Consider the following 22,758-nt stretch of genomic DNA (forward strand, 5'->3'; position numbering starts at 1 on the left):
ATAGTGGGAGTGTTCAAAGGAAACCAATAGATAATGTTGCATGTATAAAGGAAGTTTTATGCTTTTCCCTTATATTTAAAGGTTTTCAGGTGACTTGTCCCCCTCTGGCGTTCGAAACATTGGGCCTGGTATACCCGCATAACCCCTGGAACTGAAACCTGATTGTATTATTGCGGGTATACGCAGTTTTATTATATCGCATGCTATAATCAATTTACTAATCCATGGCATGTGCGCAGTACTAGGATTCGCATGGATGTTTCTATATGCTACCCTCTGTTTAGGTACCCACCGTCAGCCAAGAACGCAGAGCTGTTACAACCTTCATTTCCATTGTCCGTTGTTTCTGTTAGTATCCTGCTAGAAACTCTTCGTAACGTCGATATCTTCCACGTGGCAAGCCTTTACTTCCAATGCTTAGTTAATGGGAAAGCTTCGTACTAACGTGACGGACTATGGCATAGTTAGCCGACAAATATTGCGGCCCCCCACACTGGGTCATAGTTTGTTAGTGCTTGTTAACCGTGCAAAACCACCTCTTTCATTAATTTCTGGTCGTAAGCCTCAGTTTAAGCTTCCATTCTATCGCAGCGAGAGAAGTACATAGAAAGCTAAAGAACGTAAGAGCGGCTAGTCGTGAAAAAAACGCAAAACCCTGGACGGCTAGACACACCTTATTGCTTAATGTGTTGCACTGATGGCTCAGTCAGCGTGGGTTCCACGCTCACGGACTTGATGGAACGGAACAAAATTCCTCATCCCGTTACACCATCTCAAAGGAGGGGACCAGCGAAGCTGGATTTCGTTCTATGCGCAGACGTCTTATTAAGACGACCGAAGAGAAGGTAAAAGAAGAATGGAGGACGGCAACTTGTATTCGATGGGACAGCCGCCCAGAGGAGCCGGAAAGAACCAGTTTCGAGAACGCTTGTAACATTAGCAAGAGACAGGGCGTTACGAACGTGTACCTGGCCGACGCGGGTCGCATAGCCACAAATTTCTTAGAAACCTTCATTCGCTATATGAGAGTGTTCTGATTTTAAAATTTACTATTAGAGTCTACTATTGAAACTCGATGACCTCAAAATGCATAGCGTTTTGATGAGTAGGGTAAGTTTGGATACAAATCATGTTTTGGACGACTCGCGACTTCTATTGCGACCGCAGAGTGATTTCAAGGATGCCGGAACGTTTCTATTTCCTGAAGATTGGGCTGGTGCTTTGATTTTCATCCGCAAATGTGAAATGGAGGTCGCGGTGTGCGCACTATTAACACTCATTCACCGTCGAAGTCGCACGCCGTCGAAAACATGATTTGGACCTCGCTACTGGACTTGTGTTTTTTATTCGCACACACGAAAAATACTGGTATCCCTGGTCATAACAAGCTTCCGTTTAAAATAATCGCAATTAGTAGATTCGAGCATGCTTCAGCGTGATACCTACCATTTTGTTCCTGTTTTCTCAGGGTCACCGAATTCCCCGTTGATGTGGCCGGAGAAGCGCTTCGTAAGGCCCTCCGCCAGGACTTCGGGGCTTCGCTGTCCATCAAGAACTTCACGGGCTTCGCAATAATCAACACTCCTATTCGCGGCAGCCGCTTGAAATACGCCAGCGCGGACTTTAAACACGTTAGCTACGTTTCATGCCCGGTTCTCGCCGCTATTTCTTTCGAGGACCATTTTACGGTTTTACGGTTTTGACCTAACTTCGTAAACGCAAAACTATTAACGACGATAGTCGTTCTTCGGCTACTTAAACGCAGAAACTTTGGGCTGTCTCTCTGCCTGTCTGTGACTCGATTCAGCCACTCGGACAAAGCGAAACAGAAATTGCGGAATAGTCTTATTTACTTACAGCCAAATCTAAATCTCTAAGTCCGGTTTATATGTTCACACTTGTCAACATTTTTGAACGAAAGCAATACATTACCGAAATGTCAGGCAGAAAATCAATGTGCCATTTGCAGTGTCGCTTTATTAAAAAAATGTATGGATGTTTGCCTTTCCGATAGTAGATGAAATACATCAACGGCAGAAAACCGTCGCCCGCTGTTGCCTGCGCAACCTCCAGGCGGCATTTAAAAGAAATCAAACGGCAATAGCAACGAAAGTTTCCACTAGGTAGAACCCGCGTTCCCCTCGGAACGCTCGTGGAGTAGAGCAACGCGGTTCTTTAAACGTTGAAGTAGGGTGCCTCAATTCACGCGCGTCTCCGCCGTACGGCAGCGCTGGCATCGAGGCACCCGACTTGGAGAAGTGGAACGCGGTAAATTTGAATTGACTTGAGCAAACAGCTAGCCTCTTATCTTTGAAGGAACGAGACGGGAGAGGAACAGCATGAGAGGTGAGCGGGAAAGAGAAGGAATGCATTTACTTGACAGGGGCGCCAGTCGACTGTCGCCTTGCGTAGACATTTACAACGAAAGCAGCAGATACGTGGGCAATTTTTGCATGAGTGTATGCGTACGGCCTGGGGGATTAGTCAGGGCGCGACGACGGGGCGTATTCTAGATGAGATGGTACGCAGATCTGTTAACCACACATCAGCTGCAAAACTCCAATTGACAATCTTTGCTTTGCGAGCCTGTTAGGATAGGTTTCCGCCCAGACTTGTATGGGCATTTCACTGCCTCGTACACGTGTGTTTTCTAATTTGTCATTTTTCGATACTAGCAGTGTTGCTGCAAGAATGAAGGATGTGACACATCCAGCAATAAAGACTTGCTTCAGTCTTCGAACCGACACTTTCTTCAATGTTAAAATATAATTGCACTCAATGACCTGATGCGGCGATCACGAAGCGCTACTCACGTACTTATACAAACGTGAAGAATAAATAGGGTGAGGGAACGTGTGCACATGTTTACGTGCATAATTGTTGAAACAATCCGTTTGGTTGATTGATTGATTGATTGATTGATTGATTGGTCCATTGATTCCTTGATTCATTGTTTGCACAGATATTCCGGCACCATCGTTTCGGCGATCCCGTTCTTGAACCTGGCTGGACGTTTATGCACACAGCCTCCATATATTTGCCAGGGATGACAGAGGCGGATGATGAACTAGTAAAGAACGTATATGGGTGCGTACACTGCAGTGTTGGATGCAGAGACAGTGAATACGCTAAGAAAATATTCTGAATCAATGAACCTGGCTTCAAAGGCGCACAAAATTGCTTCACAAAGCTGCCTACTGTACCTAGCTCATGGTGATGTTGTTCTCACATTTTTTTTTTATTTGGAGAATAGCTGTCGAAAGTGCTAAAAACATCTTCCATGCAGTTGCTTGAGGCACGCGGAGCACAAGTATTGAATGAATCGTGTTAAAATCGATAAACGTAAAACATTCCTTGTTTGTACTATTTCAAGTCAGTGTATTTTGATGTAATTAAGTCTCAGTACGTTATTACGGCGAGCCCTATTAAGCACACAGTTCCCTAGGCACGTGGTCACAAAACTCAAGCGTTTGAAAGAAGCAAAATGTAGATCTGGGTTCAGAGTAGAACAGAGTTTTCATGTGGAGTGCTCTGTTACATCGAAGAAATCGGTTCAGGCAACCGACTTCCTTTAGAGCGGTACTCCGTTCAAAGTAACGATGATTTGCCATTGGGGCGCTGCATTTGGGACTATGAAAATGTTCAGGTAAAACGAGAGGTCACACAGAGCAATTTTGTTCTAATGTGATTTTACTACAGTTAAAATGTTCTATGCCCACACAAGTCTTCCGGTTGCAGGGCGTGTATAGCGGGCTTCGCAGCTACTGTATGTAATGAAAGCTGTACTTAATATTCAGGGACGGCTTCCTGAAACTTCATTTGTATGTTTGCTTGGCCACAGGTGCTCGCAGGAACCCTGCGAAGCTGGTAGCTTTAAGTTGTCCTGCGTCAGATCTGGCGTACTGCATATAGGACGGCAGGGAACAGCTCGTTAACGGAGATTTTTCTGTGAGATGACATAATTTTCCAAGTGTAATGGTCCCTGCCAGTATTAAATTGTAGATAAGGGTTATGCACGCTTTTAGGAGGATGGTTTTCCGCATGCCTGTTTTACCTGGAGAATCATTCGCGTAGCAACAGATCACAGAAGGTCTCAGAACGGCTCACACAATGAGCTTCTCCCGTTTTCATTAATTCACTCTTAAGGCCCCTACGTACGTTACATGTAAGAAAGGGGGTGCTGGAAAATATTTTATCAAAGTAAAAACTGCAATTCATTGAAAAGAAATACGAACAGATTCAAGTGTAAGTGTATAGAAGCACAATTAATGATGCACATAAAAGATGCACATATATATAATACCATGTGCTTTTGTAGATGGGCAAAGAAGACTGAATTGAACACTCAAAGTAAAGTTAATTTAAAATTGGGAAATAATTGTAAGTTTTCACTCAAAGAGTGTCGGCTGATCACTGTGACGTCGTTATCAAGGAACCCTTTGTGAAGATGAACCTCTGCATTAATAAAATGTTCATAGATGCATCTCCTCCTACTGCGTAGACATCAGCTACGTTCCGCACATTCTTTCACGCAGGAGTGCGGACATCGTGGGCATCAGCACGCACAACAGCAGCGACGAGCCCAACGCACTTCTCAACTCCTGCGCTGAGTATTGCATCAACAAGGCCGCGTCACCACCCAACCCTATCCATCCCGTAGCCAAGGGCGTACGAGGAATGGTGAGGATGCGGAATATTTTCCCTTTTAAAGGAGGCAGGAAGACAAAACACAAGTTCGGTTCATTCGAGAGATTTCCTCGTTAGAGTCATGCTGACACCACGTTTAACACGCACTTCACTCAAATAAGCTATATAACTAGGAAAAAAGGAAATGGCCTTGCGACCCACTAGCTCATTTCCCCCAACAGAACCTATGATGTCATACCAGCAAGTTCTGCGATGGGCGGAGGCCGGAGCAAGCATACGCAAATTAGCCAGATCTTAGAAGCTTGCCGAACGACCTATTTGCGCCAAAATTTAGGGCACATTTTTTTTGTAGCAGTAAGAATTGGGGGGCTATACAGTGGAAGTTACGAAAGCACGCGTAAGCATTGAAGTACCGATGTGTACTGTTGCTCGTACTGCGCGCACTATGCTTGTTTTAGCTGCACAGCAGTCCGGCGCTTTCGAGTTGTCTTACACGCACTGGCCGATTGGCGTAAGCGACGTCGTCTTACGTGACCCTGTTTGTCAACGATATTTCATGTTTTATGAAACAATTACTTTCTACCATAACAAAAAAAAAATTGCTCCCACCTCCCTGCGAGGGGAACCCTGTGTAGATGCGACGCATCGTTCACTTGGTTCACTTGGTGTTTCCGTTGGATTGATTCTGAAATCGCGTGAAACGTGTCGGGAACGCGTATGATTATTATCTTTTATGACTATTACTATATTTTATTAGCCAATCTTGGTCAATCTCTCTAAGTGGTATGCTTGGGGCTTCGCTGTCGCAACGACCTTTACTCCATCATTGTTGCTGTAAGTGGGAGCTGCTTTGTTTTTATTGCAAGTGTTAATCATTGCCCCATCATCCGCTGTATCAGTAGCTTCTTGACGTAGTTTTAATGAGTCAAGGATATAAGGCGCGTTCGTAGCATTTGATTCTGTCTCGGTTTTGTGGCGCAGTGGGAAGAGCACCATGTACCTCGCGTTCCGCCCACAGGGTGTGATCGAAACCGGGCGCCGCTAACTATTATTTTTTTATAGTGTAGGGGAAGGGGTGTGGACGGAAAACAACGCCGTATGGAGGGACCAGGCGAATGAATGAGATGCAGTCGCATCTAAAAAGCCAGGTGCAAATGCGGTCAGAAAACAAAGCAACGACCGGCATTGGTACTTGCATGAGTATAGTAGCGCCATCTTGGAAGACTGACGGCAAGCAGCGCTGTAGCCTAATCACGCAGTGCAAGCTCGTTTGTATACGCGTGCTTATCACTTTATTGCTAATGTCCCGAAAACGCACGATTTGGCGGGAGAATCAAAATTTTAACCTAAACTGATTAATTTCTCAGTGAATACGGCATCATTTGCTGCCAGAGAAGCGCTAGGAGCACTATAAAATACGAAATCTTTCGAGTAAAACAAACTTGTGTTTTGTCCCCATGGCTCCTTTCAGTCCACTGAGCTTGGTTAATTCGATGTACAAAATGGGGATCTCCTGCTGAGACACCGTGCTTACTGTCAACACGTAATCGATGCAGGCAGAATGGGTGGGTGAAACACACACACACACACACACACACACACACACACACACACACACACACACACACACACACACACACACACACACACACACACACACACACACACACACGCACGCACGCACGCACGCGCACGCGCACGCGCACGCGCTCACTTTCTCTTTCCTGATTTCTTTTATGAGGGACATGGTGCATGTGGGTACCTCGTTAGTATGCCTCGTCAAGTGCCTCGTCAATATGCCGGATGTCGGCATAAGCACCGGAATCTTCAGCATTAGGGTTACAGTCATGTTTTCTTGACGGTTTGAGACTATCGCGGAGCGCAAGCCATGTTAGTAGTCATGCGGGACGCTCTTTGAATCGATCCGATGTAAAACAGGAAATGAACTCACTTTGGAGTTTTGCATGCCCAGAATATCATGGGAACTCCACGAGGTACGAGGTTCTTGTACGCCAAATTGCTTGCTCCCTCTCTACGCGAAGGTCAGAATACTAGGTTTTCGTGTATATTTGAGGTATGTCCTTGCTAGACTTCCAATGAAAGGATATATCTTTTAAAAAGCAATCGGAGGTCCCTATTTAAATCAGCTGACCGAAACATAATAATTGTGACATAGTCGTTCCCGTTGTGCTGCCTTTTAAGGCGACCTTACGGAGTTGGACTGGTTCTTGTACCACCACCTTTATTGGACTGCGTTTTTGATCTAGATGGAGTGTGGTGTCCAAAGCAAAGCTTTACTGTCCTCACTTATTCCGTAGTGTCCCCACTGACGCCCTTCGGGCATCTAACTTTCTCTGACAATGATGAATATTCCTGGCAAAGGTGCCGGAATCAAACCTAGGTTTTTCACGAAACGATGCCGGCGTCTATTTGATTGCTCTATTTCGACATGAACAAAATAAACTCGAAGCAGCTAATTCATTTTCGCACCGTACACCCCAACCCCAAACGTTCAGCCTACGGAGTGCACACAACAAAGTTGCTGTAGGTATCCTAGGTATGTGCTCCCTACCCATGGAGTAGCACACACTCACTGTGTACAATTGGCCAATGAAAGAATGCATCACGAGAAAGCTTCGTGTTCAACCATCGCCGTCGTTAGACGGAGGGATGAATGTTTTTTTTTTGTTTTTGTTTTTTTAATAAATGCGTCGGGCGTTTCTTAGTTAAATGTTTTTATTTCTTAGTTAAATATCATGCCCTGAGGTATTGGGAAGTGGGCGTCACTCCACACGGCCTGCTAACTGCGCAAAAGCTCACTTACAGCCTTTCAATTTTTTGTAACGCAGGCATTGGTGCAATTAGCAATAAAAATTAAGGAAAGACACGTTTACAGGGGCTCAGTGTCTGTGTATTGGGTATCACTGCTACAAACCGAGTAGTTTGTAACTAATTTTCACGGCTAAATGTAAATTCATTACACTTTCGCGAGAAATTTGAGCATTTTTGTATCAAAATATAGAAGGCCCTCGACTTGACCCATTATGTTGTTGTATTTTTAGAAAACTGTCGTGATACAGGCACTATGGGCTTTCCGAACCAACATGAATAGGATTGGGTATGCGACAGATAAATAATTTTGCATATTGAAATCAAAACATGAACTATAAACAAGGGTTCATTGTGCCAGCGCACGTGAATCAAATGAGCGTTTATAGTCAGGCTTGAGGCGCGGTGAGTGAGGAGGCCAATGAGGGTTGAATAGCAATCCAGAAAAATATCAAGAACTGGCTCTCATTTTAAAACACCAAAAGAGTTGGTGTTGGGGATTCAGCAGTTCCACAAGCAGTGACCCCCAATGCCACATTCTGACAAGTTGTGCTTGAACCGTCCTCTCGACCATTTGAACACGAAAGTTTTTTATGCCTGGATACAGCAAGATTTCGCCGTCGTCATATGCTTCACGGAAATGACGCCAGTACAACCAAGCAAGCTGCTTGTAAAAGGTGCACCCCTGCACACAGGGTGCTAAGGTTGTTCGTTTTTCGGATTTTATACTTTAACACAAACGTTTGATGGCGTGATACACAAATATTTCACTGACGTCGTATCCGTCACGGAAATGACGCCAGTACAGCTTTGCCGAAGCGACCCGCCAGCAGGACGTCACTCGCCAAGCACACCCACAAGACAGCCGCCGACCCGCAAATTATGCTCAGCTGCAGATTTTACTGCACATTTGACTTTCGTGTTTAACCTGTTCCTATGACAGAGGAATGAACCACAGTTTTTTTTTTCACAGCTGGACATCGTGAAGGAGATTCCGCACTGGAAGCACGTCTTGGGCAAACCGCGTGTATGCATGTCCGTCACGTCAGCCATCAACTACGCGGAGAGCAATGTCGTCAACATCGACTTCAAGGGGGAAATTGGAGGACTGCCGGACAGAGTTCAGCGCTACACTAGGCATAGGGTGAGTGCATTAACACTTCCTCGCAGAGAGGTTGAAATAGACCTTATGCAAAAGTGCCGCCATCTAACGGCAGAAAAACGAAACGAGCCCGCCACGCCATGTTGGGGGATGGCGGTCGTGGGAGCGCTTGGTACGGAGCGTGTGAGGGGCTTTCTGAGCTTGGCGATCCTTTTATATTCAGATTTAAGCGCAGCAAAATGAGCGACGAGTAATCTGTGGACCTTTTTCTGTTTCCCACATTTGCGAGCGACTTCGTAAATACGCATTATGCATCGAAAAAACAGTCAAGGAGGCACCGGCAGGGAAGCTTTTGGAGACTGTCGCGTTTCTTCTCTTTTTTTTTTTTTTTTTTTTGATGTGAGAACGCGAACATTGAAAGTACATCCGTGTTGGTTCGCATCCTGCGGGTTTCTCAGGGGGTCATTCCTGAAACGCTTCGAGCCGATGCGGGCTGCCCGGAGGTTGAAAAGGGGAAGGGGGGCACTCCGCGATATAGCTATACGCTAAGGGTCCTCTGGGACGCAGAGGAAACCTATAAAAAAAAATAAACTGCATACCTCGCATTTTTTACAGCGGAGTGGTTGTAGCTGGCCGTAATGTGTAGCACGTAAACTGTGTTGCGTGTGACGCGTTAAACATTGCCAATATATTACCAATAAATTGCAATGAATAATTATTCTACCAATATATTGCCGAGCACTGGTGAGCGCGTGCCTCGCGGCGACCGCGGAGCATCCCCAGCACACGCAAAGGCTTTAGCAAAAATAAAGAAAATGCGAAAACCTTAGAGAGCGAGAAAATTCCGAGCGTTCGTGAGCGCGTGCCTCGCGGCGACAGCTGCGCGTCTCCTGCTCGCGCCCTGGACAACAAAACTGGGTGCACACTACCGCTTAGAAAATTCCGCTCGAAAAATTTGATCTTGGGAAAATAGGCTACGGTCGAAGAGCAGGCGACGAGCGGTAAATGACCGATACACGGTTTGCTACGGACGTTACTTGCGCTACTCATGGCGCTACGTGAAGGTTGCAACTCTCGCGGATCCCTTATTTCCTGTAACGTTTGGAAAATGAAAGAATGCGTAGTACTTCCATGAAAGCCCAGCGAACGTCCAGAATAAAAATGTTTTCGCGCGCGCGCAAAGCACGAACGGCAGACTCAAAACTCATCTCGATAAAGTACGAGTTGACCGATGCAGTGCGCCTTAACTATACCAGCAGGCAGGAGCGCTCGGCGGCAAATACAGGGCTAGAAAATAGCGAACTTTGGCACCTTTTTAGTCCTGCAGATATTATTCGTTTCATGACTATTCATGCAATCTAGCTATAATATTACTGCGCTAAGAAGTCGACACCCGCAAGCGACTTCACGCAGGGCTCGAATCACGCTTCCGTTGAGAAATAAAAAAAGTGTGTCCGCTTTTTCCGTGGTCGTCCTCGTATCATCTTTGTGCACAGCAAGTTACACGGCAGTACTTAAGCATCTTGGTCAACGATAAATGCCGACGTGCGCGTCGCTAACCCCGGGCTATCATGTATACTGCGGTATCCGGTGATCCGGGAATCCCCCAACATGGCGGAAGCGCACGCGGTTCCCGCGAGAGGGCGCCAGTTTTTGCGTAAGGTCTATTGGAAACGTAGCCACCTTATTGTTGAAACCGTACCTACTCACAGCAGGTGGTTTTGAGCTTTTCGCGTGCAATACGTATTACGCCGTTGAATTCACGGCGGTATAAAAGCCAACACGAGGTCACCAGAAGCATTCAGTGCGGACATCTATCTCCGAAGCAACCTCACAGCCGAACTATTTTATTTCCTTCAGTTCTCCCGATTAGATGACCGTTCAGTGCCATTGCCCATGAAAAGGCCGGTTACTTGGTAAAAAAAAAACAATCATCTCCCCTAAAAATTACAAGGTGCGCGCGAAGCGGGCCACCAGTCAGTATAAACTAAACCAAAACTCAGAACCCGACCCAACCCCTGACCCAACCCAAACGAAAACGTTTCGATTGGTTCAGGGATCCCTTCAACGGGACAGGGACCCCAGGTCTCTCTCTCTCTCTCTCTCTCTCTCTCTCTCTCTCTCTCTCTCTCTCTCTCTCTCTCTCTCTCTCTCTCTCTCTCTCTCTCTCTCTCACACACACACACACACACACATACACACGTGCGCGCCCGCACACGCGCGCGCACATACACATACACATACGCAAACACACCCGCGCCTACGCAAACACACACACACACACGCGCGCGCGCGCGCGCACTCAAGCACGCACGCGGACACGAACGCACACGCACGCACGCACAGGCAAACCTTTTGCGCAGGACACGAACAGAGTTGTGGTGCAGAAAGGCGCTCTGGGAGAGCTCCCCCAGTCTGGTAAAGTGGTGGCACAAGGTTGTGGAGAGATTCTATGAAGCTGCATTTTATCGAAAGTTCCAAAAAGGGCGAGTGAAAGGACAGAATAGGTTGTTTTGTAACTGGGTTGAAATCACCAGGCGACGCCGTCGTGACAGTACCGCATGGAACATCGTGAAACCTTATTTTCTACGCCATTACTGGAAGGGACCGAAATAACGTTTTCCCCAAGTCAGGCTACACTGCCCGGAGTTTCATTTGTGTGCCTACTACACCCACTTCACCCTCTACCAGCCGGTCCTTGCCTAGCGCGCTGCGTCATGTGGTGTGATGTGAATGTCTGAAAAATGTGGGCAAGTGGAGAGAGTGGAAGCAAGGATGGGCGCTATGAACGAGTAGCGAAGTGGGAGAGAGAGTGCTGTTGGGGGAGGAGGAGTACTGTGGTAAGTGTAAAAGTGTATAAAGGGGACGGGGAAAGGCAGTTTGTCCAAAAAATACAGCAAAAACTCGCTATCAGCGGTACCTAATTAAAACAGCTAAGCAGTAGCTCACCGGTAAAGACGAAGAAACGTTCGAATAAAGGGAACGTTCGAATAGACCGATGTCATTATAACTACTAATTACGGTTGCTACAATCCGAAATAGCATTGCTAGACTTGAACTCGCTGCATAAATTGCTCTCCTATGCCAGCACCCTCCTCCACCTCCCAGCCCAGCGCACAACAGGAAATAGGACTACGTAGAGCTATTTGTAACGTATTCACCACAATCCCTTACACAGTCCTATCCAAGGCAGAATTCGAAAAAGTAAACATAATTATCCGAAAAGCCTACAAGCAAGCTTTGGGATTACCCATAAGTACCTCCACGGCCCGCCTGCTCAGTCTCGGCCTTCACAACACTGCCGAAGAACTTATCGAGGCCCACCTCGCAAGCCACAAACTGCGATTAGGATTCTCCACTGCGGGGCGACTACTGTTGGCAACATATAAATGGCAGGCTCAGGAGAAACAGCAACCGCAGATGCTTCCACTAGAAATCAGAAAGAATGTCTACGTCGCCAACCTCCCAAAGAATATGCACCCAGACCATCATGAGGGGAGGAGAAAAGCCAGAGCAGCGGCCCTCGACAAGCGGTATTCCAAAGACTCCTCAGCAGTGTACACAGATGCCGCCCCATACCAGCGTTACCGAGGAGCAGCGGTTGCAGTGGTCACCTCAAGGGATCAACCACTCACCAGTCTCACAATCAAGACCGGTTCTATCCAGGAAGCGGAAGAAGTGGCGATTGCCTTGGCCATAACGGAAACCACGGCGATTACGATAATCACCGATTGTCAAGCGGCATGCAGAAGCTACGCGGCTGGAGCAGTTTCTTCAACAGCACTGCGCCTCCTGAGCAAAACCACTCCCTCTCGCACGATCAGAATCGTCTGGACCCCTGCCCACTCCGATCTCCCGGGCAACGACACAGCCCATGCATTGGCCCGCAGTCCAACGCCGATTGAGACCTTCCAGGAAATAACCGAATATTATAGATTAGGTAGAAGGACCTCTCCCCCCGCCCACCGCAGTTTGTCTAAAATGCAGGAAAACACATTAAGACGAATTCAAACAAACACGTTCCCAAATCCAGTACGATTAAATCGTCTATTTCCCACACAATACTCCCCGGAGTGTGCTTTTTGCGGCAATTCAGGCACCCTCTACCACATCGTCTGGGAGTGCGACCGAAACCCCGACCTTCCCCCCATTCCCAACCCTTCCCGTGAGCAGTGGGAGAGCATATTGTCCAGCTCGAGCCTCGACGACCAGATGATCTTGGTTGACCGAGCGGACAGAGCCAGTACAGCCCATGGACTTCCGGAGGAAGCCACCCCACAATTTATTTTTGCTCATTAAAGTTTCTTCTCTCTCTCTCTCACCATAATCACCATTGCAGTGCTGAGAGAATTTAGGTAGTAGATTCACACCCACACACTTTCGGTTTCCGAAAGTTCATGTCATCTTGTCGGGACCTTTGGTTAAGATTTCATCCCGACTATGTTATCGGTGATGCCTTTGTACATGAACGCATTTGGTGTGAGGGTTCAGTACCGAAAACAACCTCTGCTCATTTCGGTGTTTGTCTCCCACTTCTCTCACGAGCCAGTTCATGACGGGGTTTAGGTTCAAACCGGATGGACCCAAGACAAAAGACTTTCCGGTAGACCATTACCGCACCGAGTACCACTGGGACAACGCCACCCGCACCCACTTCTGGCGTTACTTCGACCAATCCAACCACCTGCTGGTGTTCTTTGCATACGACCAGGCGGACTCGTTGCGGCCTAAGGTGAGTAGTCTTCTACAAACATCAGCCCTCAACCAAGACTACAAAGCGCAGAATTTACTCCAGAGTGCCGTACGGGCAAACAAAGCAGCTCTCGCGGCGAATATCGTCGAAAGATGATAGTCCTATGCCCACGCTTCCGTTTAGATACCTTTTACAACAGCGAAGCTGTTTAGCAAATTGTAATTTTTTTGTGTCTACCGTTAAAAATAACAAGAAATTGCCCAGCGCACGCAAAGTGAGCGAGGGCCTCGCCGTGACCGCCCGGCAGTTAACAAAGCCAAGCAAATTTCGAGCGCTCGTGTGTGCGTGCCTCGCGACAGGAGCGCAGCATCCCCCTCGCATGTCTGTCAAGCCAGGGTTACCCTCGTAGGGAAATTGGCCAAGATTGGTGCGAAAGCCCGGCAGTTAGAAAAAAAAATTGGGCCCATCTCCCCACGAGGGGGGACTAGAGTAAATGCGTCGCGTAGGGGGTGGGTGTATTGCGTTAACGTTAGTGTTTGGGGGGGGGGGTAGTGAATGTGTTAACTATTATTGCTTATTACTATTAATTATTATTATTTCTTTCATATAATGATTATTACTTTCGTGATTTTGCGACCCGAGTCCCCCCTCGTGGAGAGATGGGCCCAATTTTTCTTTTTTTTTTGTGACGCAAGAAGTGAAGGCAAGGAGTAGGTTGTTCTAAGTCGTTATTTATTTATTTGTTGCTGTTGTCGTTGTATTGGACGCTGAGAACGACGGCTTCATGGTCGCTAAAGGGTACTGTTAAGGGGTCTTTAAGCAGTGGTCGTGCGTTGCAGCAACTGGTGAAGACGAGATCGATGCAACTGCTGCCGTGTATCAGCAGCTTCTTGACGTAGTTTGAATGAGTCAAGGATATAAGGCGCGTTCGTAGCCTTTGATTCTGTGTCGGTTTTGTGGCGCAGTGGGAAGAGCACCATGTACCTCGCGTTCCGCCCACAGGGTCGTGGGATCGAAACCAGGTGCCGATAACTATTATTTTTTATATAGTGTAGGGGGAGGGGTGCGGACGGACAACAACGCTGCACCTGTTGTTGAGAGCGAGGAGGGTACGGGGGAGAGACGCGCACCTGCTCCTCGCCGCGACGCGCATGCGCAGTGAGCATGTGGACGCCGCCACCGACGGTCGAGGGACATCGTGCGACTAAGAAACGCTCCGCGTTTAAAACGAGGAAATGCCGAGGGCTCGTTTGCGCGTGCCCAGCGGCGACCGGCCAGGGTGCCCGGCGCACGTTTGTCAAGCCAAGAGTATACCCACTTAGGGAGCTTAGCCAAGATTTCGGCAACCCAGGGGCAGTTAAAAAGACTGAGATAATGCTGCGCGCTCGTGTGTGCGTCCTCGCGGCCACCGACCAGCGTCGAGAGGCATGTTTGTCAAGCCAAGGTTAACCACTTAGGATGATGCGCCAAGATTGCGGCGACCGCCCAGCAGTTAAAAAAACCGAGAAAACGCGGATCGCTCGTGTGTGCGGCGTGCCTCGCGACAACCGCCCAGCGTCCCTGGAGCAGGTTGGTCAATCCAAACATACCCCGTTAGGGAGATTCGCCAGGATTGGTCAAACAAGAAACTCCAGCGTTCACCGTAATCGTGGCAACACTTGCTCGAACGAGAAAGGGGAGTCATAGCGTACGCCCTCTAAGGTGATGTCGAGTGATTATCACTTACAAAACAATGAAAAGAGCTCACAATCATAGCAACGATGATGGATTAAACGTCGTTACGTTATGGAAGAAGCAAATCGGCTGCAATCGTGGACGTAAACCTTCATGATGGTGGTGAAGGTTGCGTAAAGCTTCGCTAGCTTAAATTCTTATTCGTTAGTGTGAGCTTCCTCCATTTTTCTATCCCCCACTCACGTGTCACTCTCTTCGACTTCCGTCTCGGTCCTCCCAGGGTAGTCACATGGAGGCTTTCCCAAGCGAATTAATTTTTTTCGCGTTCTACTGCTCACGTGCAATCCACTTAAACATTTTACGTAGGGTCTTGTTAGATTCGTTTACGCGGTGTAGGAGAGGGAGCGAAGGCTTTTGTATTTTTGGGTGAAACATTGTTTTCGACGCGCAGTTTTTCCCTGTGGCCAAAACCAAGCAGTCATGCCTATTTAATTCAAAGCACACTGCATATATCCCTGCGTATCGATGTTTGCCCCAAAACATGCGTAATATTTTCTGTTTGCTGAGTAATGTCGACAAGTAGGAATTGTGTTTCCCCGCTACCCGCTGGGAAAAGTATCGCTTATCGGGTAAGTTTCGGGTGAGGATCTCATTCAAGGATTCTATTGCGTTTCTGGCCGGAATGCTGAATCGAGGGACAGACAGACAGACAGACAGACAGACAGACAGACAGACAGACGGACGGACGGACAGACGGACAGAAAGACGGACAGATGGACTCCTGGTACCGCCAGGCACCCACCGGTTTCTTTAATGGGTACAGGCGCCCCTGATCGTATGCGGACCATTGAAAGGGGAATTCACACGTGGAAATCTGCCTTCACCCTTGCGAAGGGTCCCTAACCCTTGTCCATCTGGCAGGACCCTTGGCCATCGTGCCGCGTTGCGCCATGGCCGGGGGTGAAGGAGTCTGGCGGCATGTCCTGCCCATAGGTCGGCAAAACAGAAAGAACTCACTCAAACCCAATCACAATTTTTTTCATTCACGCTGTACTCAATCAAACTCAGACTCAAAAACTTCGTCTGTTCACAAAATCACTCGTACTCACTCATCAAATACTCATTTGTAATCGTACTCACTTGTACTCAAACTCATTTGTCCTCACGACTATTCGTACTCAATCTGTACTCATGAGTACTGAATCTGTACTCATGAGTACTCACTCTGTACTCATGAGTACTCAATCTGTACTCATGAGTACTCAATGAGTACTACTGCTCATGAGTACTACTCATGAGTACTACTCATTACTCATGAGTACTACTCATTTTTCACTCATGAGTACTACTCATTCTGCACTCATGAGTACTACTCATTCTGCACTCATGAGTACTCACTCTGTACTCATGAGTACTCAATTTGTATTACTCACGAATAATCAACTTATCTGCACTGTTAGCTAGGTCGTAGCTCGAATGAAAGACTAAGTAGAAAAAATAAATTGTTTAATTGATTAGAAAAACACCGGTTACATATAAATCAGGACAGAGGAAGAAAACGTCTGACGCGGTGCACTGTCGTTGGGCGACTTACTGCGCGAAGGCAAGTACATGCGAGAAAGCGAAACGGAACGTAAGCACTCGCGTTGCGTCTGGCGTCTCCTCTTGTTCTCAGGCCGGGTCGGGCTCAGGGGAGCTGGGGGTTGTAGGTGCAGCCGTGGCAGTAAACTGCGTTTTTCTGTGTCTTCGGGTGGCAGCTTTTGTCGTCCGTTTTCTTGTTTGCACTACTGTACTCAGGAGTGCATATACTCAAGAGTGCAAGCACTCGCAAAAACAGTATTCATGAGTATTGTACTCATGAGTGCTGTGTACTCACGAGTGCTGTGTACTCATGAGTACTGTGTACTCATGAGTACTGTGTACTCATGAGTACTGTGTACTCAAGCGTACTGTGCACTCATGAGTACTCATATTCATTAGTACTCAAACTCATGAGTACTCATGCTCATGAATACTGTACTCATGAGTACTCATACTCATGAGTAGTGTACTCATGAGTATTGTACTAATGAGTAGTGGACTTACCCCTGTACTCACTCGTCATCGTACTCACTGTTTTTTTTCTGGGTGTGGGATCACTCATCATCGTACTCACTCGTGAGTTTGAGTACAAATGAGTACAAATGAGTGTACTCACGAGTGAGTACGCCGACCTATGGTCCTGCCACAGGCGGTTGCGAGTTTAGCGCCCAGTGTGGCTGTGGAAGGCGCCATGTGTATTAGTGTGCCTTGGTGGCACCGGCTACCTACCGGTAAAATAGACCCAAGCGACTCCCCAGCCTGGTGCTAGGCCCTTGTGTGGGACTACAACGTTTGCGAAGTTGACCCGGCTTGCACGGGAAATCGCCCCTATGGAAAGGGGCGGCTGAAAAAACACAGGCACTTTTTTTTCAGACAGATAGAGAGACTTGGCCACTGCGCAACGGAGGCGCAGTGGCCACGTCTGACGCTGCCGCGGAGCCGCTTTATAGCACCTCTCATTTCGTGAGCCCACGTATATCCTGGCATAGCCGAGTTAAGCCACTGATAGTTTTTCCTTCCCAGGCGCGCGTTTCAAGGACCGCATTTCACTCACCAACTTTCTGTGCCATTCTGTGTACCTCACAACTATTTTTTGCACCTTACTTGTTCCACGAAAGCTAGAGGTCCCAGGCTTTCGCCTTAAATGGTACCATGCAGACAAATCACATCAAAGGTTCATTCGAAGGATTGCTTCGTTATAATCTTACTGACACCACTTTTAACGTAAACATCACTCAAATAAGCTAAATAATTAGAATGGCCATGCGGCTCACAAGCTCATTTCCCGCACTAAATCATGCGGCATAATATGCACAGCCGCGCGATTGGCTGAGTCCGGCCAAAGCAGCTGCAGTTGGGCAGGGATTATGAGCTTACAGAACTAGCTGTTTTCGCTTAAAACGTACATATTCATTTTACAGCAGTTCGAATTGTGGGGTAAACAAGGGAAGTTACGAAAGTACACGTAAGCAAAGAAGTACCAGTGCGTACTGCTGGTGGTACTGCCCGCACTGTGCTTGTTTTTAGCTGCACAGCAGTCCGGCGCTTTGGGGTTGTCTCACGCGGTACTGGCTGATTAATGTAAGCGAAATTGTCTTACGTGACCCTGTTGTCAACTATACCCTATGTTTTGCGAAACGATTACTTTCTACCGCAACAAAAACAAGCTAGGTGCAAATACGGTGAAAAAATTCAGTAGAGGACAGCGGTCCGGCGTATTATGGTGCGCTATCTGTACACACGACTCCGCGGTCCGCTGCAAACCTAGCAGCAGCGCACTAACGTTCGCTTGAATCTCGGTCCTTGTTACGACATCGCAGACGTCCCGAAACACAGGATTTGCCAGAGCAACGCAATTTTAACTTAAAATGAATAATTTCTCATTGAATAAAGCATCGTTTACCCGCCGCGGTGGCTCAGTGGCTAAGGCGTTGCGCTGCTGAGCACGAGGTCACGGGTTCGATTCCCGGCCGCGGCGCCCGCTTCTCTTATGGAGGCGAAAATCAAAAACGCCCGTGTGTACGAGATTTCGGCGCACGTTAAAGATCCCCAGGTGTTCAAAGTTAATCCGGAGCCCTCCACTACGGCGCGCCTCATCGCCTGCGTTGCGTCGGCTGGTTAAACCCTACAATCAATCAATCAATCAATCAATCGAATAAAGCATCGCTTGCTGCCGGACAAGCTCTGGGGCAAATCTCGAAAACTCCCGTGTGTTCGAGATTTCGGCACACGTTAAGGGCCCCACGTGGTCAAAATCAATGAGCCCACCACTGCAGCGTGCCTCATCGCCTGTGTAACGTCCCCGTGTTAAAGCCCATCATCATCATCACCATAAAACACCAAATCTTTTGAATAAAAGAAATTTGTATTTTGTCAGCATGACCATTTTAAAGGATGCAGGCCAATAGCGGCGTTGCAACTGTGACATCGCATAATAACCAGGTCTTCAAAGACCGCGGTAAGGAGATCAAAATGGCATCATCCTCATCATCATCATCATCATTATCATCTTCACCATCATAACAACAACAAAACCACAACCCACTAGGTCCACTGCAGGACCAAAGCCTCTCCCATCGACCTCCAACCGCTCCTGTCCTGCGCCGCCAGAGCCAAGTTTTTTGCCTCCGAATTTTCTTATTTTTTCTCTCCGTCGGATAATTGGCCGTCCTCTTTTTCTACACCCGCTTCTCAGTGTCAACTCTGTCACCGTGGTAGTCCACCGATTTTCATTTCGTCTAATTACGTGGGCAACCCAAGTCTAGTAGTTTTCTGTGGTTGAACTATGATATGTTTTACTCTAGATTGTTCTCTGATCCGGGAAGCTCGTTTCGTCTATCTAAGTGTTTCTCCGATCATTGTCCAATCCATGCCCCATTGAATCGGCCCAAGTTTTATTTCAAGTTGTTTAGTTGTTTTCTTTCAAGTTTCCGCTCCATATGTCATCACCTCATATTTATATCCGACTTTGTCACTGAAAGTTCTCTATGCCTGGCAGGTCCGGATTGTTTCGTCCGCAGGCCTTCACATCTCTTCCAAGTTGACCGCGTTCGCACGCGCTATAGAACCAGCGGCAATGTCCAAAGCGAACGCCCGCACTACGAACCCAAAGGAATAGCTGTGCTCCCGGAATGCGATGATAGCTTAATCGGTTAGACGCCGGTTCCATAACACGAGCGACTGAGGTTCCATTCGGACCACTGGAAGCATTTTTTTCTTTCCAATTGGCTGCACAAGTCATTGTCTCCGGCAGCCGCTAACTCCGTACCCCTCGGGCCTTTGGGGTGGCCCGGTGGTTATGTTGCCGGTTTCACGCGTCGTAAAGGTTCCTGGATCGATTACTTGCACCTACCTGACTACCTTTTCTTCTTGGGGGTCCTCGGTTTTTCGGTGCGACGGAGATATTTGTGTCGTCCTCAAGAGATCGCTGCTGATGTGCTTTCAAGCGAATTTCTACGTTGACTGCAATGCGATGAGTACAGTACATTCGTGCCAACTTAATCAAATGACCGAACGCGGTGGTTCTCACTGTACTAAAACAGTTTCGATTCGCAAAAACGACCTCAAACAAACCGTTGCAGGGGCTTTGGAATGCCTGCGATCACGTTCATGGCGCTGGTATGTTGCTTCGTAACTTCAGTAGCTGCAATCTGAGACGATTTTTGAAATGATGCACGTAAAACAAATTCCGTGTCCTATCTCGGTTTTTTCGCAGGTGAAAGAGCTGCTCAACGCCTACCCGCACGACAAGTGCCTTGTGTTCGATGACCTTGGTGACGACAGCTATGCGTCGACTATCCACACCCGCACCAAGGTTATCAAGTTTCAAAGGTTCGAGTTGCTGAAGGCGGTGGCAGCGGAGATGACGGCGCGTTACGGACGGGCCTTTCCTGCAAAATACTACTGACACCGCTGCCGGCGAATGCCGCCGCAGCAATTTCAGAAGGCCATGAACATTTATTTTTGATCATTAAGTTCGTGCCCGTTGTTCGGCTTGCAATAAGCAGGCATTGTGTGGCCTGTGACATTACAAGGGCTTATAGTAGTGTATTGAGGCTGAAAACATCTCGAGAATTTTGCAATCAGTATGATCTGCATTTATACTGTAAACCTCTTAAGAATACCGCTGCAATGCTTATCTCTGGTGATAAAATAATCCGAGTCAGGCAGTAGAGTGACGTCACAGATGTTTTCTTCTTTTCGTGATGGATTCGGGAGTAACTGGTACAGCGTTATGGGAGCCACTCTACCCGTTCGGAGGAGATTGAAGAACCTGGTAACAAGATTGCTGCTACTTCGACACTTATTTTTATTTTTACAGTGGTTTACTTTTGCACTTTTTCACAGGGTGGAACCCTGTGAAAAAACACTAGCCATTTCCGACGCCGAGAACGAACGCACACTGTTTTCTAAAGCCACAAAATCATCATCGCCATCATCATCGTCATCATCATTGATGAGCGTCCTCCACTTTCAAAAGAAGCATCTCGTTATCGGTGCCTAAAACGCAGAGAAGCGGTGTTGGTGGGACTGGACTGAGTGAGAAATTACTCTGTCCTAATGGGCCCATGAAGAAAAATACACGCTTGGTTTACCAACTAGACTGCTTTGTCCTGACAACGGTGATACCAATTTTATTAAAAATTTTGAACAAATAATTGAGTTAATAGGAAAAATAGATGCAGTCGTTGCAACTACGTAGTCATTTCCCGGCGATTCCTCTAGGTCGTCACGAAATCTTGTTCGTGCAATTGGTGACCGCCCACCTAACCCGCCACCCCGAAACACGCCCTGGTGATTTTTACTGGGGCCTCTATTCTCATTTGATTTCATCACTTGAACGCTGACAGGCGGTTAACACGCTGAGGTAGCAGGCAACACCATCGCCGCCTACCATACCCGAGAAATGTCAATCCGGGCCGAGCACGAGCCGGAAGAGCTACCGCACCCGGTTACCAGCTTTCGGGGCATTACCCGGATGTACCGTGAGGAGAGGTGCAGACTGACGGAACCGCACCCCAAACTGACTAGGCAACAACAGACGATCCTGCGTCAAGCGCAGGCGGGATCGCTTGCGCATCCCGATCTGATGAACCGCATGTACCTTGCGGAGCACGATGCGCTCTGTCCGTTTTGCAAACGAGAGGGGGGCACCCTGCCGCACATCTTGCCAGAGTGCACAGAACTCGACTCCCCCTCCTTCCCCTCCCCACAACACCCCCAATCCCCAACCACTTGAGCGATGGAAGACCTTGTTGTCCAGCCCCGCCCTGCCGACTCAGCTCGCGCTGACCGACAGGGGCCAGGAGCTGCTGGGAACATATGGGTCCCGTAACAAGGGAACCACCCCGTCTGGTGCCAGAGTGCACCACCGATTTCTTTTTGGGCTCAGTAAAAGTTGATTCCCCCTCCTTAACACGCTGAAACCTATTTTTTAGTGCCGGCCTATATTACGTCACTCCTCCCCATAACACGCCACCGTGGAGCGAAATTTGAAAGTTATTCAATATTTCTTCATTTTTTCGATGAAAAAAACGTTTCTCGTGGCTGGAATGGAACCGGGTAGGTTATTGGGTCCAGTTCTTTCGAGCTGAACAAAGGTGTATTTTGTCGTTGCGGCCCCTTTAACAAACTGAGGCCTTTCCCTAACGAGTACGTTTGCGGAAGGAAATCAGTCAGGACTGCCCAGACACCTAAGTGTTGCGAGCATGGGCAGCTTCACTTTATTGCCACAGAGCTGTAACGACCGACGTAAAAATGGTTCTCTGGTGATAACTGCATCATGAGAGAGACGCCTATGCAAGCAGGAGGCGAAAAACTGTGACGTAAAATTAAAGACACAATTTTTTTTCATATTCAATGTATGAGGTCAAGGTGCGTCGTGTTTTAATGGCACCACGTCGGAAAAAGAGGTGTGGCTGGGCTTATATGTTTTTCTGGTGTTCTCAATCTCAGTGAGCGGGCGAGCAACTGAGGCAATACAACCACCTTCGGAGTGACCGAAAACACCCGCAAAAGGGCGCGTTTTACGATAAGCCCTTCTCCGCAGTTTTTCTGAAAAGAAACATGAACTTTGCATATGCATTAGTTTTAGACGGTTGGTGGTGCAAATACCATTTCATAATGCAGTCGGCCTACTTTGCAAGTTACTGTACGAAATAAAAAATTCACAGCATATCCACGGGGTGAATGATGATGAGTGGGCAAAGCTCCTGAGGGGAAATCATCGGTA

At 47.7% G+C, this 22,758-nt stretch overlaps 1 protein-coding gene across 1 annotated transcript; it reads left to right on the forward strand.

The window, feature by feature from the left end:
* Positions 1 to 8,455: 8,455 nt before the first annotated feature.
* LOC144139229 (uncharacterized) lies at positions 8,456 to 20,665 on the forward strand. The gene is made up of 3 exons (XM_077671650.1): positions 8,456 to 8,620; positions 13,128 to 13,310; positions 20,242 to 20,665. The coding sequence occupies exons 1-3, from the start codon at positions 8,510 to 8,512 to the stop codon at positions 20,431 to 20,433; spliced, it is 486 nt and encodes a 161-aa protein (XP_077527776.1). The 5' UTR covers positions 8,456 to 8,509; the 3' UTR covers positions 20,434 to 20,665.
* The last annotated feature ends 2,093 nt before the right edge of the window (positions 20,666 to 22,758 follow it).

Source organism: Haemaphysalis longicornis, unplaced genomic scaffold (assembly GCF_048455015.1).
Source record: "Haemaphysalis longicornis isolate Haplotype H1 unplaced genomic scaffold, Haemaphysalis longicornis Haplotype H1 scaffold_5, whole genome shotgun sequence".
In the NCBI taxonomy this organism is placed as follows: domain Eukaryota; kingdom Metazoa; phylum Arthropoda; class Arachnida; order Ixodida; family Ixodidae; genus Haemaphysalis; species Haemaphysalis longicornis.

Bases quoted from the DNA above. Each gene is read 5' to 3' on its own strand.
- LOC144139229 (XM_077671650.1), top strand. From the start codon at position 8,510: ATGTCCGTCACGTCAGCCATCAACTACGCGGAGAGCAATGTCGTCAAC. The intron at 8,621-13,127 runs GTGAGTGCATTA...CTCACGAGCCAG, and splicing joins AGCGCTACACTAGGCATAGG to TTCATGACGGGGTTTAGGTT. The intron at 13,311-20,241 runs GTGAGTAGTCTT...GTTTTTTCGCAG, and splicing joins CGGACTCGTTGCGGCCTAAG to GTGAAAGAGCTGCTCAACGC.